Below are 16066 nucleotides of genomic sequence, written 5' to 3'. Positions count from 1 at the left end.
CACACGCCTTTAATCCCAGCACTTGGGAGGCAGAGGCAGGCAGATCTCTGAGTTTGTGGCCAGTTTAGTCTACAGAGTGAGTTCCAAGACAGCCAGGAGTACACAGAGAAACTTTGTCTCAAAGAACCCTAGTTAATTAATTAAAAGCATCAGTTAACATGAATATGTGGAGCTAGACCTGGTGGTACATGCCTGTAATCCCATCTACTATGAGAAGCTGAGGCAGGGCAGGGGTAGGGTGGGGGGAGGTCTTGGATTAATAGCTGTCTGGGGTATAGAGTTCATTCAAAGCCTGCCAACTTAGTAAGACTTTGCCTCAAAAAATCTAAAAGCAAAACAGGGAGGGCTGGGGATATGGCTCAGTGGTAGACTACCTGCCTGACACGTGCAAGGCCCTCGTTCAACCTCAGGTACCAAGGGACAAGAGAAAAGGAAGAAGCAGTTTTGCATTCTGCTTGGAGAATGTCAAAATATTTTCCAATGAGAAAACCAAGTATAGAGAAAAGGGTATGTGAAAACCCTATGTTGAGGACAGAGAGGTGGTTCAGTGGTTAAGAGCACTGGCTGCTCTGCCAGAGGACCCGGGTTCAATTCCCAGCACCCACATAGTAACACACAACCACCTGTAACTCCAGTTCAAGGGATCTGATGCCCCCTTGTGGCCTCCTCAGGCAGTGCACACACAGGTGCACAGACATACATGTGGGGAAAACACCCATACACATTAAAAAAAATTCTTAAATAAAAAAATATAAAATAATGGCAGACTTAAGACCTTTAGTACAGTGAGTATGAGTGTGTGTGTGTGTGTGTGTGTGTACAACTTGGCAGGCAGGCATCTCCCCCCCCACACACACACAGTGCACTAAATAAACAAATACAGAGGCTAGGGTGGTGGCTCAGGGGTTAAGAGCACACACTGTTGTTGCAGAAAACCAGAGTTCAGTTCCCAGTGCCCACATCAGGCGGCTCACAACTCTAGCTCCAATGCCCCTGGCCTCTTCAGCACCTGCACTCACGTGTGTACACATACCCACAGTCAGATACACACATACATATACATAATTTTAAAAAATAATCAACAACACAATAGACAATCAGACCACAACCCATAGAACCATAAAGGCTATAATATAATAGCATGGAGTCCTAGGACGACTGTGCTTATAATAAATTTCAGTTTATCAATATTGAAAAAAAATAGCCAAATGAATAGAAACACATGAACTATGAACAAAGGCTGAGGGCTCCCAGCTGGATCAGGCCTCTGAATAGGTGAGACAGTTGATTGGCTTGATCAGTTTGGGAGCATCTAGGCAGTGGGACCAATCCTGTGCTCAATGCATGAATTGGCTGTTTGAAACCAGGAACTTATCAGGACACTTGCTTAGTCTGGAGAAGGACTGACCCCCTGACTGAGTCTACAAGTTGATCACAGTCTCGGGGGAGGACTTGTCCTGGAGGAGGTGGAATGGAGGTGGGCTGGGGGAAATAGGGAACCATGGCTGATATGTAGAATTGAATGGTATTGTAAAATAAAAAATATATATCACCAAAAAAAAAAAATAATCAACAACACAATAGCCTACCAGATAAATGATACCATTTAACAATTGTGCACATTATTCACGTGTCTATGGGCTGTGTTAAAATTAGCGTGAGAGCCATGAATTTGAAAGCAACAGGAAAGGAATAATTTCGTGTTTTTCCATGTAATTAAGGCAGGAAAAGGGGTTTGCCCTCCAGTTGGAAAATGGCCAAGGGTGGATGGAGGGCCAGGAAAAGCTCATGGAAGTTTTGTTTTGTTTATTATTTTGGGGTAACGTACTTGCCACAGCTCTTGTGTGAAGGTCAGAGAACACTTTTGTGGGTTGGGATCCCCTCGTCCATCTTCATGGGGGTCCTGGGAATGGCACTCCGACTGTACCCCCGAGCCCCCTCGCCAGCCCTCGGTGGGAAGGCTTACTAGAGGCAGAGGGGTGGCTGACTGGTCTCAGCTCCTGACATCAGCATCTCTTCCTCTTGTACTCTGAGGGATAATGTTTCCCTGGGGATGAAAAAGCCTTCCTTTGTGTGGCCCCTTAATTACCATGCTGTTGTGCCAAGCCGGCGCGTAGCAGGCGGGTGCAGCAGCTGGGTACAGCCAATGCCAGGCAGCAAAGCCTGCTCCCTTGGGACAGCCTGGGACAGCTGGTCTGGGAGCGCTGCCCACCTCTGCCCCCTCCCCCCTACCAAGCTGGGTAACCGGCGGAGGATCTAGAGGACCCTGGATGGTCTCGGGGCAGTCAGAAACCCCAAGGGTCATGGGGGGGGAGGAAGTTGGGAGGGGTCTCAGCCGCTCTCAGAGGCTCATTTATTTCATCCCCTCCCCTCCCCCATCTTGTTTTGCAGACCGTCAGCGTCAATAAGGCCATTAATACGCAGGAAGTGGCCGTGAAGGAAAAACATGCCAGGAATATCCTTTTGGATGCGATCCTTGGGAGGCCGACCCTGGAAGGGGGTCAAATAGTGGGACCCGGGGTCAGGAGGAGGCTTCTTGCTTGGCCGCAGGAAGAGTAACCCTTGCCAGGGACAGGAGCCTGCAGATGGAAGCCACTCCGGCCGAACTGCGGACCCAGAGAGCACTAGTCTCAGGAACTCCAGCCTGGCAAGGGCCAAGGAGGCCACCCAGCCAGGCCTTTTCTGTTTATTTAGTTAGTTATATTACGTTTTTCAACCCAGAAAATGGCTAATTGAGGGGCCATTAGCATACCAAAGCTGACCTGGCCGCCAGGTTCTCCCAGCATCCTTCAGTCCCTACCTGTTACAGGTATATATATATGGCTGGCACACCTCACCCCCCCTACCCTAAACTCTCCAGCCCAGAGGCTGGGCTGCCCTTCCTCCAGAGGCTCTTCTCTATATAATGCGACCATTCTGGTTGCCCGGCCTTTCGGCTCATCTATTCTTCACCCTCCTGGCCTCTTGGTTTGGTACTCCCCTCTCCCCGCCCCTCTCCTCACATGGCTCAGTCTGACCATGTCCACTCTGGATTCCCAGATGTCCCTGCCTCTGGCTGTGCTCTCCCACGTATCTACAATAAACTTTCTCCTCCACCACACCTAGGAGCTGCCATGTCCTTCCCTTTTTATTTATTTATTTCATTCATGTGAGTTGGTTAGATTTATTTTTGAGACAGGGTCTCCTGTAGCCCAAGCTGGCCTCAAATTCACTGTCTAGCTGAGGGTAACCTTGAACTGCTGACTTCCTGAGTTCTGGGATCTCACAGGCCTGTACCATCATGCTCAGTTTTTATGCAGTGCTGGGGTGAAACCCAGGGCTTCGTGCATACTAGGGAGATTCTTCACCAGCTGAGCTACAGTTGAAGTTCTTATTTGCTTGTTTATTTTATTTATTATGTGTGTAGGTGTTTTGCCTATAGGTCTGTGCACCACATGCTTGCAGTGTGCACAGTGGCCAGAAGAGGGCGGTGGATTCCCTGGAACTGGAGTTACAGGCAGTTGTGAGCTGTTGTGTGGGTGCTGGGAATCGAACCAGAGTCCTAGAAGAGCAGCAGCTGGTGCTCTTAACCGCTGAGCTGTCTCTCCGGCCTCTGCTTGTTTTTTTGATGGTTTTGATGGTGGCGGTTTTGAGACAGGGCTTCATTACGTCCTACAAGTCGGCCTCAAACTTGGGATTCTCCTGCCTCAAGATCCCGCTGGGATTCTAGGTGTGTGCCGCCAGGCCCAGCTTTAATAATGAGTAAGAAAGCTCCCTGAGCTGGCTCAGCAGGCCAAAGCTGGTCAAGGCTGGCATCCCGAGTCTGGTTCTCAGAATCTACAGTGGGCGAAGGAAGCCTGTCTTCAAGGTTGTCCTTCAGCATCCTCACATGTACCGTGGCACGCTACACTCATGCTCACACACAGGCGTGGCAGACACATGAACAAGGACCACAGGCAAAACAAAAGTGAAAGAGGAAACCACGTGTTAGGACCATGGCAATGGGCCGGAGAAATGGCTCAGCGGTTAAGAGCACGGACCCGGGTTCAATTCCCAGCACCCACATGGCAGCTCACAGTTGTCTGTTGTAACTCTAGTTCCAGGGGAATCCGACACCCTCAGACATACATGCAGGCAAAACATCAATGTAGATAAAAATACAAATAAATAAATTATTTAAAAAAAAAATAGATTGTGGCAATGGTCCCAAGAGCCCTATGTACATCTGGCTGACCCAAAGAGCAGCCAAGACTACCCCTGGCCCTGAGCCACAAGTGCAGATTATGAAGGGACTTCCCCTCTCAACACACTTCCATTTCTGGGGACCACGGTGACACATGCCTGTAACCTCGGCCACTGGGAGGATGAAGCAGGGTGATTGCCAGGAGTTGGAGGCTAGCCTGGGCTACAGAGTGAGACTCTATCTCATTAACACAAACAAAGGGCAGGGGGCTGGGAGTGTGGCTCAGCTGGGAGAGTGCTTGCCTGACATGCACCAAGCCCTCTGTCCCAGCACAGCGTCACATAAAACAGGTGTGGTCCTGCACACCTGTAACCCCAGAAGTCTGGAGGTGGAGATAGGAGGATCAGAAGTTCAAGGTCATCCTCCACTAACATACTACTTCCAGGACAACCTGGGCTACTTAAATGTTGACCCAGTCTCAGAAAGACAGGGAGGGGCCAGTAAGATGGCTCAGCAGTTGTAAAGGAGCTTGCCATCAAGCCTGAGGACCTGAGTTCAGTCCTCGAGACCCCGTGTGAACTGACTTCAACAAGCTGCCCCTTCTACATATGTACCTGGGTATATGAGTTCCCGCACATATATACACGCGCACACACATAATAATACATATTAAAAAGACAGTTCCGGCTGGGCGGCGGTGGTGCACACCTTTAATCCCGGCACTCCGGAGGCAGAGCCAGGTGGATCCCTGTGAGTTTGAGGCCAGCCTGGTCTACAGAGCGAGATCCAGGACTGGCACCAAAGCTACAGAGAAATCCTGTCTTGAAAAACCAAAAAAAAAAAAAAAAGAAAGAAAGAAAGAAAGAAAAAAAGACGGTTCCTTTTGAGAGGAAACATTTATAAAACAGAGAACAAGGTATTCCAGTATCCCCAGCCTCCAAACCGCTCGGGCAAGCATGTGGAATTGTGGGGTCTCCGTAGTGAGCAGGGCCCCACCCTCCTTGCCAGCACCACCCACCAGGCGCTTGCTTTTCCCTGACTCCCGTCACCGTGCATCCTGGGCACCCACCATGAGAAAGGCGCGCAGACGTTTTGGTCCGTGGTCAACCGATTGCCTCTGTCCAGCAACGCCATGCTGTGCTGGAAGTTCTGCCACGTCTTCCACAAGCTCCTCCGAGACGGACATCCAAACGTGAGTCCCTGGGGCGGCAGGGGAGGCCGACGGCGCATGCGCGGACCGTGAACCCGAGTTCCGTTCACTCTACCGGCGATCGACGCCAGTGAGCAGAGACGGGAATTGAAGCTTTAAAGATAACATTTTTTTATCTATATATGTGTGTCTACGTGAGTGTATGCCACGCGTCCAGGTGCCTGAGGAGGCCGAAAGAGGGTGTCAGATCTCCTGGAGCTGGAATTACAGGATGTTGTGAGCCGCCCAGTGTTGGTGCTAGGAGACGAACTGGGGTTCTCTCTGCAAGAGCTGCAAAACACCCTTAACTGCCAAGATTTTTTTTTTTAAATATGCATTGTTGTGAGGGTGTCAGATCCCCTGGAACTGGAGTTACAGACAGTTGTGAGCTGCCATGTGGGTTCTGGGAATTGAACTCAGTCCTCTGGAAGAGCAGACCGTGCTCTTAACCACTGGGCCATCTCTCCACCTCCCAGGAACTGAACCTTTAAAACTATTTTATTCAGAGAGCCAGCAATTGGAGAAGACTGTGTCCTAGCTCATCTTAAGGCAGCAAATTATATAGGGAGAAGGGGGTGGAGACAAAGGCTGTCAGTCTTTTCAGGGTTCAACCTCGCCCCTTTGGTCAGGTGATCAGCCATATTTCTGATCAAAACATCCCACTTCGGATATCTGTACCTCTCTCGGTATCATTCCTTGCACTCTTCTCTCGTTCTGTGGATGTCTGGGCTCAAATGTTTATCGAAATACTTAGGTTAGTGTCTGCTGGTGTCAACCTGTCCGGGAGACACTCGGGCCAGAGGCGGTGGTACACTCCAACCGTGTCTGTGCAGAGGCCAGGAACATTGTGTATACGCTGATTGCTTCCTGCGGTATGCAGCACAAGTGTCTTTATAATGTAGAATATGGAAGTGCCCCGTTCATCTCTCCTGTCCCCTGTCAAAAGCGACTGTCAGGCCAGCAAGATAGTCCTAGGAGCCCAAGGTGGGAGGAGAAACTGATTTCTGAAAGTTGTCCACTGCTCTCCACATGTATGCTGTGGCCCCTGCGCGCGTGCGCGCACACACACACGCACACACGTGAAAAAAGAGGCTGCTGGCTGCTGCCATACTGCTTGTCTTGATTTCCCATAGGAGGTGGGTACATCCCTTCGGATGGGTCTCTTCCCCACACCCAGGCCCAGGTAGACTGTTCTCTGGCCACCGGTGTCCCCTCTCATGGTTCTTCTCTTCTTTCCTAGGTGCTCAAAGACTCTCTGAGATACAAAAATGAATTAAGCGACATGAGCAGGATGTGGGTGAGTGTGGAGATGCACCCGGAACTCCTTACTCTTCACAGGAACTTGCCATTCTACTTGTGACCTTTGTGGTCACAATACATTGCACCTTTTTATTTGTTTGTTTTCAAGACAGGGTTTCTCTGTATAGTTTTGTGCCTTTCCTGGAACTCACTTTGTACACCAGGCTGGCCTCGAACTCATAGAGACCCGCCTGGCTCTGCCTCCTGAGTGCTGGGATTAAAGGCATGCGCCACCATCGCCTGGCTACATTGCACTTTTAATTCTTTGTTTTGGGGCTGGAGGGATAGCTCAGCAGTTAAGAACACTAGCTGCTCTTCCAGAGGACCAGAGTTCAATTCCCAGCATCCACATGGTGGCTCACAACCATCTATAACTCCAGGGATCCAGTGACCTGTTCTGACCTCCTCTGCCATCCATGCATGTAGTACACAGACCTATATGCACCTATACACATAATAATAAAAGGTTAAAAAAAATAAAGATCTATTATTTGTTTGAGATCTCTGTACATAGCCCAGGCTAGCCTAGAACTTGTAATCTTCCTACTTTAGCCTCATGAGTACTGGGATTATAGGCATGCAGTGAGAACATGGGGGGGGGGTGGGGCGCATCCACAGGTGTTGTTCCCCAGGAGCCATCCACCTTGTTGGTTTTTGTTTTTTTGTTTTTGTTTGTTTGTTTTTTGAAGCAGGGTCTCTCTACCTATTCTTGGCTGTCCTAGAACTCACCACATAGACCAGGCTGGCCTTGAATTCCCTGAGATCCTCTCAGCTCTGCCTCTCAAGGGCTGGGGTTAAAGGCTAATGCCATCACACTACACCAAGCTGTCTGCCTCGTGTTTTTGAGACAGGAACTCACTGAACCTGTGGCTCACCTATTAGGTTAAGGCGGTTGTCTGGTGAGCCCTGGGGATCCTCCTGCCTCTGCTCCCCAACACTGGGTTTGCAAACATGTGGAAGATGCAAACATGGGGAAGATTTGCAAACATGCACTCTGAGTGTGGAAGATGCAACCCGGGCCCCCAACCTTGCTCAACAATTACTTAACAACTGAGCCATCTCCCCAGACCTTTTTTTTTTTTTTTTTTTTTTAATTCTTTTTATCTCATCCCATGCTTTCCTATGGATTCATTGGGTCTCACTTTGTAACACAGGCTGGCCTTCAATTCCAGATCCTCCTGCCTCAGCCTCCCTGGTGCTGGGCTTGCAAATGTACGGGGCCACACCTGACTTTCTTTACAATAGCTATTTTTAAAATGTTTTATTTAGCCAGGCAGTGGTGGCGCACACCTTTAATACCAGCACTTGGGAGGCAGAACCAGGCGGATCTCAGTGAGTTCAAGGCCAGCCTAGTCTACAGAGTGGGTTCCAGGACAGCCAGGACCGTTACACAGAGAAACCCTGTCTCAAAACACCAAAAAACAAAACAAAAAAAAATTTATTTTTATTTGTCCTGTGGGCGCCGGGTGCTGATGTAGGCCTAACGAGGTGTCACGTTCACTGTAGCTAGAGTTACGGGCGATTGTGAGCGAGGAATTGAATTCAGGTCCTCTCCAAGAGCAGCACACACTCCTGACTGCTAGGCTATCGCTCCAGCCCCCCTTTACAAGATCTTTCACCTTGCAAACAGTTGAGCTATCTTAATGAGACCCATACCGTATATTGCTTTTTATAATCTCATCATCTATCCTTAGAGATCTGTTTGGCCATCTGGCATTTCTGGTGAATCTTAGCTATTCTTCACATTTTCCTTTTGTGCTTTTTTTTTTTCCTTCCCTCCTTGGGAGCTACTCAGTTTTCCTGGGAACACAGTTCTTTGAAGTCAGTAATAAAGACAGGTCCCTCCGGAGAGAACCTGTGTTTGCCTCTGTAGAGATCCGCTCTCAATTAAGCTCTCAGCTGGAGGTTTATGAATTCTGGGAAGGTCCCCTGGGGAGTGTCGTCTGGGTCTCCTTCCCAGCGCTGATTGGGTGGAGGAAATCCAAATTGAATATCCTCAAGGATTTCCTCCATATGGGAGTGCTGGGAGTGAACACCCTTTAAGTGTTTGTTTATTTTTTTAGAGAGAGAGAGAGAGAGAGAAGGGGAGGGGTACATGCATGTCACCAAGCATGGCTGGAGGAATCGGGGTGCTCCTCCACTGTGTGGGATCCTGAGGTCGTCAGGCTTGGTGGCAAACTCCTTTCCCTTTTGAGCTGTCTTTCTGCCCTATCTTTTAAAATTATATTTATTTGGGTTGGGAGTTTAGCTTAATGGTAGAGCGCTTGCCTAGCAAGCGCAAGGCCCTGGGTTCGGTCCTCAGCTCCGAAAGGAAAAAAAAAATTATATTTTATGTGTTGGGATGGGTGTGGGCACATGAGTGACGTAACGCTCATACAGACGACCCCTCGCCTGTGGTAGTCAGTCCTCTCCTTCCATCGTGTGGATCCCAGGGACTGACTCAGGTTGCTGAGCCTGGCAGTGGGAGCCCTCACCCACAGAGTAACCAGCCAGCCCAAGGAAAAGATTTCAGGGAAAGCCCTACCTCAGCACTGATGCAGCTTCCTCTCTTCTTCCCCGAAGGGCCATCTGAGTGAGGGGTATGGACAGCTGTGCAGCATCTACCTCAAACTGCTGAGAACGAGGATGGAGTACCACACCAAAGTGAGCATCTTCCGTTCTCCACAGCTCCCGCTCCCTCACCCCATCCCTCCTCCGAGCCCTCCCTCCCCCAGTCCTCCCTCCAGACCCTCCGTGGTCTTTACTACACTTTAGGGAACAGGCTGGGACCTCAAGAAGTGGGGGTGCTATAGTCCAACTCTGTAAGGGGAAATCAACTGACAGAACAATGTGGTCAGGGAACCCCAGGGTGACCTTTTGACCACTGTTCATGGGGTCATTCTGTTCTGCATTTCACACAGAGGATAACAGCCATCATCTGGTGCATGGTGTTTCCTGAGGAAAATGGCAAACATTTACTTATATATATGTTTTAAGATTTATTTATATTTTATATGTGTGGTCTGCTTATACATTATGTGCATCATGTGCATGCAGTGCCCAAGGAGGCCAGAAGAGGGCAGCAGATACTCTGGAAGTAGCATTATAAACAGTTGTGAGCTTGGGGGTGCTATTACCTGCTGAGTGACCAATCCAGTACCATCTTGTCTTCTTGTTTTGAATTATATTTTTATTTATTTCAGGGGGCCGGTATCAGAGGACAACTTAGAAGAGTCAGTTCTTTCAGGGCTGGAAAGATAGCTCAGATGTTAAGAGCACAGGTTCTTTTTTTGAGGGGAATAGGGTTCAGTTCCCAGCACCCACATGGCAGCTCACAGCCATCTGTCACAGCAGTTCTAGGGGATCCAGTGCCCTTTCTACACTCTGTGGGCACCAAGTATACACATGGTGTACATGCATACATGCAGGCAAAACACTCATACACATAAAATAAAAATAAATCTTAAATCATTTGGAAGATAAAAATAATTAATAAATAAAATTTACTCTTTAAAGTTTTAGGGGGGAAAATTAGTTCATTCTCCCTTTCTACCATGTAGCCCCAGGTTATCAAATTCAGGTCAAAACAAGCCAAAAATCTATAAATAAAGAGCACTTTTGGGGTGATAAAGCAAGAATAAATGGAGTCTCGCCTTGTTCCAGCTCCATGTAAAGTATTCGCTCTGGAATTTAGAGGCTCTTGATGCAATGCCCTCCTATCTTTTTGTGATCTGTTTCCATGTCCTATGATATCTTAGCTACTCCGGCAGCTGAGGCAGGAGGATCACTTGAATCCAGGAGGAGATGTAGCTAAATGGGCAGAGAGTGCTTACCTAGCATGCTTGAAGCCTTGTTTTGATCCCCAGTGCTGGATAAACCTAGTATGGTGTGCACACATCTAATCCCAGCACTCAGGAGGCGGAGGCAGGAGGATCAGAAGTTCGAAGTTGTCCTTAGCTACATAGTGAGTTTCAGGTCAACCTGGGCTACATGAGACCCTGCCTCAAAACAAACAGATACTTGAGATCAGGCTCTGTCTCTTCTGGACTCCCATGGGCTCACAGTAACAGTTTTGGTACATTGCCAAGGCTGAGGAGATTGAGTGGGAATCAGAGAGGACCAGTGAGTGATGAGTGTCTGCTGCCCTGGGATTCCAGATGATCCACTGGGGAGCATGCTCACATGCTGGGTCTCATTGCCCCTTGGGAGGACGCGCTTAGAATGTTCCAGGACTCATGTTGCAAGAGAGGGACCTTTAGCTCCGATAATGGGTAGTGGGCAGTGGGTGTTGTTTGTTGGGAGCCTCATTAAGGGGTCCTGCCTCCCTCAAAAGGGTGTAGTTGACATGGGACCTGCTATAGTGTTTAATCTGGTCTCATTGGGCTGTATGGGGACTTTTCCCCCTTACCCCCGAGGTACCAGTATTGAACCCGGGTCTTTGTGCTTGCAGGGCGGGGGGGAACTCCTCTCTCTCTATGCTGTGTCCTCAAACAAGCATTCCATCCCTTGAGTAGCATCGGCAGCCAAACGCTCCACCCACCTGGCTTCACCCCCAGCCTTCTTGTGCTTCATTCTATCCTCCTTCACCCAAATTCCCTTCCAGAATCCCAGGTTCCCTGGCAACCTTCAGATGAGTGACCGGCAGCTGGATGAAGCTGGAGAGAGTGATGTTAACAACTTGTAAGTGGCTATCCTGCTCCAGACCCAGTAGAGAAGTAAGCTTTTGTGATTTTAATTCTTGCTCCTGGCAACAGTGAGAGGCCCTGGTGGCAGGAGACAGGCTGGGATGAGGAGTAAGTCCCCGGGGTGACTTGGCCCCAGGGTCACTTATCCATTTGGAATCCTACCCAGACGTATTTCACTGTGGCTTCTCTGTCTTAGTCTCTGCTTCCTAACCCCGAACCGAGCCTTGTCACCTTTCTTTGCCCCAGTGGAATCTTGAGAGGTTTAGTCTTTAAATAAGTTTCATAATAGATGCTTGGAAGGAAGCTGAGGTGTATGTCTATGCAAGAAAGAATGCACCTGTGCTCACACGGGAATCCTCAGGGTGGGGAAGCAGGACAGAGCATGGGGGTGGTGTGAATACCTGGCTTTGGTGGCTGGCAGTGTGGTTCAGCAGTACAGTACTTGCCTAGACTCTCCTAGTGAGGGAGCTGGGGTATGACCCAGTGGTAGATCACTTGCCTAAAATGCCCCAATGAGAAGCTGGGGGCATGGCTCCTGAATGGTAGAGCATCTGCCTAGAATCCAATGAGGTGCTGGGGGCATGGCTTAGCAGCATCATGCTTGCTTAGCATGTACAAGGTCATAGATTTCATCCCCAGCATTGGGTTGAGGTGTTGAGGAAGAGTCGGGGCGTTGAGGGAGAGTCGGTGCTATAGACTCTGATTTCTGTTTCTTCCTGTGTCAGTTTTCAGCTCACAGTGGAGATGTTTGATTACCTGGAGTGCGAACTGAACCTCTTCCAGACTGGTGAGTCCCTTCCCTCTTCGCTGATCGGGGCTGTCCTGGGACTCAGTCTCCTGATTCCCAGCCTGGTCTGTGTGGTTCAGCTGACCCAGCCCTTTGGTCTGTCCGTCTTCTTTTGTTTTGTTAAAGACAAAGTCTCTATGGTGTGGGTTGGTCTCGAACTCACGTCAGGTCCTCCCTCAACCATCTGAGCGTTGGGATCACAGGTTTGCACAGTCACATCCGGCTGGCCGAGCCCTTGCTTAGCAGAGGGCATTGACGCGGAGCTGTGGCATCAGCCTTTGCTCTCTCCTTGCACAGTTTTGAAGTCCATTATTTCATATCAGATAGGGAGACCGGTTGCTCTGCCCGTCCCCGGGGGCCTCCCTCCCTCCTGGCCACCAGGCTCCCAGAGGCTCTTTTGCCCTTTCTGACATCCACGGAATGGTGGCCACCATTCCAGCCAATCCTGTCTGTAATTGGAGCTGCGCTGCCACACAGGCATGCTCTCTGCTCAGAAGCGGCGTGCAATCAGATTTTTCTTTGGGCCGCCAACCAGCTCCCCAATAAAGACATGGAGACTTATTATTAATTGTGAATGCTCGGCCTTGGCGTAGACATGTCCCACTAGCTCTTTTAACTTAATTTAACCTGTTTCTAGTCATCTACGTTTTGCCTCAGGGCTTTTTACCTTTTTTTCATTATGTATGTCCTTCTTTCCTGCTTCCTCTGTGTCTGGCTGTCCCTGGCATCTTTTTTTTTTTTTTTTTTTTTTTTTTTCTTCTCCTGAGCCTAGATTCCTCTTCCTACTTACTTTCTCTGCCTATACCTCCTCCCTCACTATTCAGCTTCTTATTAGACCAGTCAGGTGCCTAGGCAGGTAAGGTAAAACAGCAATATATATTTACATAGTTAAACAAACGTCCCGCCACACGGGAGTCTGTCTTGAGCTAGGGATGCAGCTCAGTGCAGAAGAGCGCTTGCCTAGCGTTGCGGTGAGACCTCCATTTGTTGGGGTAACGCCCGCGCTACCACTACCCGATCACCATGTCCGAGCCAGGGGCTGTGGATTAAAAAATAGGGACCAGGGGCTGGAGAGATGGCTCAGCAGTTAAGAGCACTGGCTGCTCTTCCAGACGACCTGAGTTCAATTCCCAGCAACCACATGGTGGCTCACAACCATCTCTAGTGGGATCTGGCCCTCTTCTGGCACAAAGCCATACATGCAGATAGAGCATTCATATAAATAAATATTTTTTAAAAAAAATAGAGACAAGAAACAGCAGGTCCTTCACCCCAGCAGAATGCCAAATGCCATTCATTGAAAGAGGGAAGAGGCCTTAAATACAGGCTTACTGCACAATGGGAGAACCCCGGAGGGCAGAAGTTCGCTACCCAATGTTCTACATTCTTGCATCTAAGCTGTTTACACCAAATGCAGGATACATGAACAAAGAACCTGAGCGTTCAGTATGGAGGAAACCGGCCGGGAATCGGCATAGGGAGGACATCTGGTCAAGGTCGACAAGCAAGGCAACAGCTACCCAAGATGGGAGGCCAGGGCCCTACAGCCTAGCATGCACACAGATTTTTTTAATCGTATATACATATGTGTCTGTGTTGGGGTATATACACATGAGTGCAGTTGCTTGCAGAGGCCAAAAGAGGGCATCAGATCCCCTGGAGTCCTGTGTTGCATGAGGACTCTGTGCCTACCCATGGGCAGGTCCACACGTGTGGGGACATCAGGGAAGTCTTGTGTTGCATGTTACATAGAGTCTCTAGGGACAGTGGGCGGCCAGGACAAGAAAGGTAGTCAGCCCTGGCCATGGGGTGAGTGATGGCCTATAGCCAGGCGTCCAATAGCTGGGTGTAGAATTAGGTAATGTGGGTAGATGCCTGGAGTAAAAAATTTAGGGAAAACTGTAGCACAATTGATAGGTAGGGTGCTTGCCTAACATGCATGAAGTCCTGGGTTCAAATCCCAGCACTATATAAACCATGCATGGTGGCGCACACTTCTCCCAGCATTCAGGAGGTAGATAGAGGCAGGGAGAACAGGAATTCAAGGTCACTCTTGGCTGCATATTAAGTTCAGGTCCACCCTTGGCGACCTAAGGACCCTATGTCAGAAAAGAAAATGTGTTAAGTGTTTCTGATCAGACTTCGGACATGCCTCATAGGTTATCAGTGAATCTTCTTTCCCATGCTTATCATGGGGTTCTGCACAAGGCAGAGAGTCTTCCCTCACCTGATCATGACACACCGAGCTTTCTGGCCATCAGGAGCAAAGGTGCTTGTTGTACCCATTGATGGCCATGTGGGCTTGTAGCACCCAAGTAATAGCACAACTACTTCTTGGCTTTGTGACCACCTTCAAGTGACGTTTTCCTTACCTGTCTGGTGGGGATACCCTTTCCTGTCTCAGGGTTTCATAGGGTTAAATGAATCACATGGGTCAATGCACTTGTCAATCACAGGCCACCCACCTGTCATCCAGCCCTCAGGAGGCTGAGGTGAGAGGATAGAGATATTAAATCCTGCCTGAGCTACATAGCAAGATCCTATCTCAATGTGAGATTATGGAAATCACTAGGGGTACAGTTCAGGATCATAGCATTGGCCTAGAATCCCCCAATGAGGAATTAGGGATATGGCTCAGTGGTAGGATGCTTGTCTAAAATTCCCCAGAGGAATTAGGGCCATGGCTCAAGAGTAGAGCCCTGGGCTAAAATCCTCCAGTGAGGGGCTGGGGACATAGTTCAACAGTAGAGTATTTGCTTAGAATCCCCTAGTCAGGGGCTGGGGTGTGGCTCAGTGGTAGAGCCCCTGCCTAGAATCCCCCAGTGAGGGGCTGGGGTGTGACTCAGTGGTAGAGCACCTGCCTAGAATTCCCAGTGAGGGGCTGGGGGTGTGGCTCAGTGGTAGAGCCCCTGCCTAGAATCCCCTAGTAAGGGGCTGGGGTGTGGCTCAGTGGTAGAGCCCCTGCCTAGAATCCCCCAGTGAGGGCTGGGTGTGACTCAGTGGTAGAGCACCTGCCTAGAGTCCCCCAGTGAGGGGCTGGGGGTGGCTCAGTGGTAGAGCCCCTGCCTAGAATCCCCCAGTGAGGGGCTGGGGTGTGGCTCAGTGGTAGATCACCTGCCTAGAATCACCCAGTGAGGGGCTGGGGTGTGGCTCAGTGGTAGAGCCCCTGCCTAGAATCCCCCAGTGAGGGGTTGAGGTGTGGTTCAGTGGTAGAGGCCCTGCCTAGAATCCCCCAGTGAGGGGCTGGGGTGTGGCTCAGTGGTTGATCACCTGCCTAGAATCCCCCAGTGAGGGGTTGAGGTGTGGTTCAGTGGTAGAGCCCCTGCTTAGAATCCCCCAGTGAGGGGCTGGGGTGTGACTCAACAGTAGAGCACTTGCCTTTCATATACAAAGTCCTGGGTTCCATTCTTAGTGCCATAAAAACAGAATACATGCACAGAGTAAGTCTTGGTTGTATGTCAGACCCCTGATTCTACTCCACTGCAAAGATCTCTGCCTCACTGTGGCCTCTCCCCATCTTCGTCCACAGTGTTCAACTCCTTGGACATGTCCCGCTCCGTGTCCGTGACCACAGCTGGGCAGTGCCGCCTCGCACCGCTGGTCCAGGTCATCCTGGACTGCAGCCACCTCTATGACTACACTGTCAAGCTGCTCTTCAAGCTCCACTCCTGTGAGTATGACAGCCGCTACCATCTCGTGTGAGCTTCAGGCTGGGAGCAGGGTCACAGCCTCGGCGAGTTCCCAGAGGCTTGCAGGCAGCTCAGCCAGTACCCTCGGCCTTTTGCTCTGGTCCAGAGGGCCTGGGACTCCTGGTCATCTGAGATGGAAGGGAGTAACCCAGGCTTTAGATTGCCCGAGTCTAGCTCCTGTCCTCCAGTCCTTTGTCTTCGGAGGGCTCTTTCTGTCCGCCTCCACCTCTGCCAAATCACCATTCACCAGAAGTATCTTGTGTTCTTCGGTCTACA

At 49.8% G+C, this 16066-nt stretch overlaps 1 protein-coding gene across 1 annotated transcript in view; it reads left to right on the top strand.

The window, feature by feature from the left end:
* Positions 1–16066, top strand: part of Hip1 (huntingtin interacting protein 1) — a 130099-nt gene that overhangs the window by 79192 nt on the left and 34841 nt on the right. The window contains 7 exon segments of the mRNA XM_028860656.2: positions 2392–2455; positions 5212–5354; positions 6592–6648; positions 9213–9293; positions 11233–11309; positions 12040–12101; positions 15631–15771. Coding sequence (XP_028716489.1) covers positions 2392–2455; positions 5212–5354; positions 6592–6648; positions 9213–9293; positions 11233–11309; positions 12040–12101; positions 15631–15771 — 625 coding nt within the window.

Source organism: Peromyscus leucopus, chromosome 23 (genome assembly GCF_004664715.2).
Source record: "Peromyscus leucopus breed LL Stock chromosome 23, UCI_PerLeu_2.1, whole genome shotgun sequence".
In the NCBI taxonomy this organism is placed as follows: Eukaryota; Metazoa; Chordata; class Mammalia; order Rodentia; family Cricetidae; genus Peromyscus; species Peromyscus leucopus.
The sequence above is the reverse complement of the archived record's forward strand: the minus strand, read 5'-3'. Positions and strand labels throughout refer to the sequence as shown.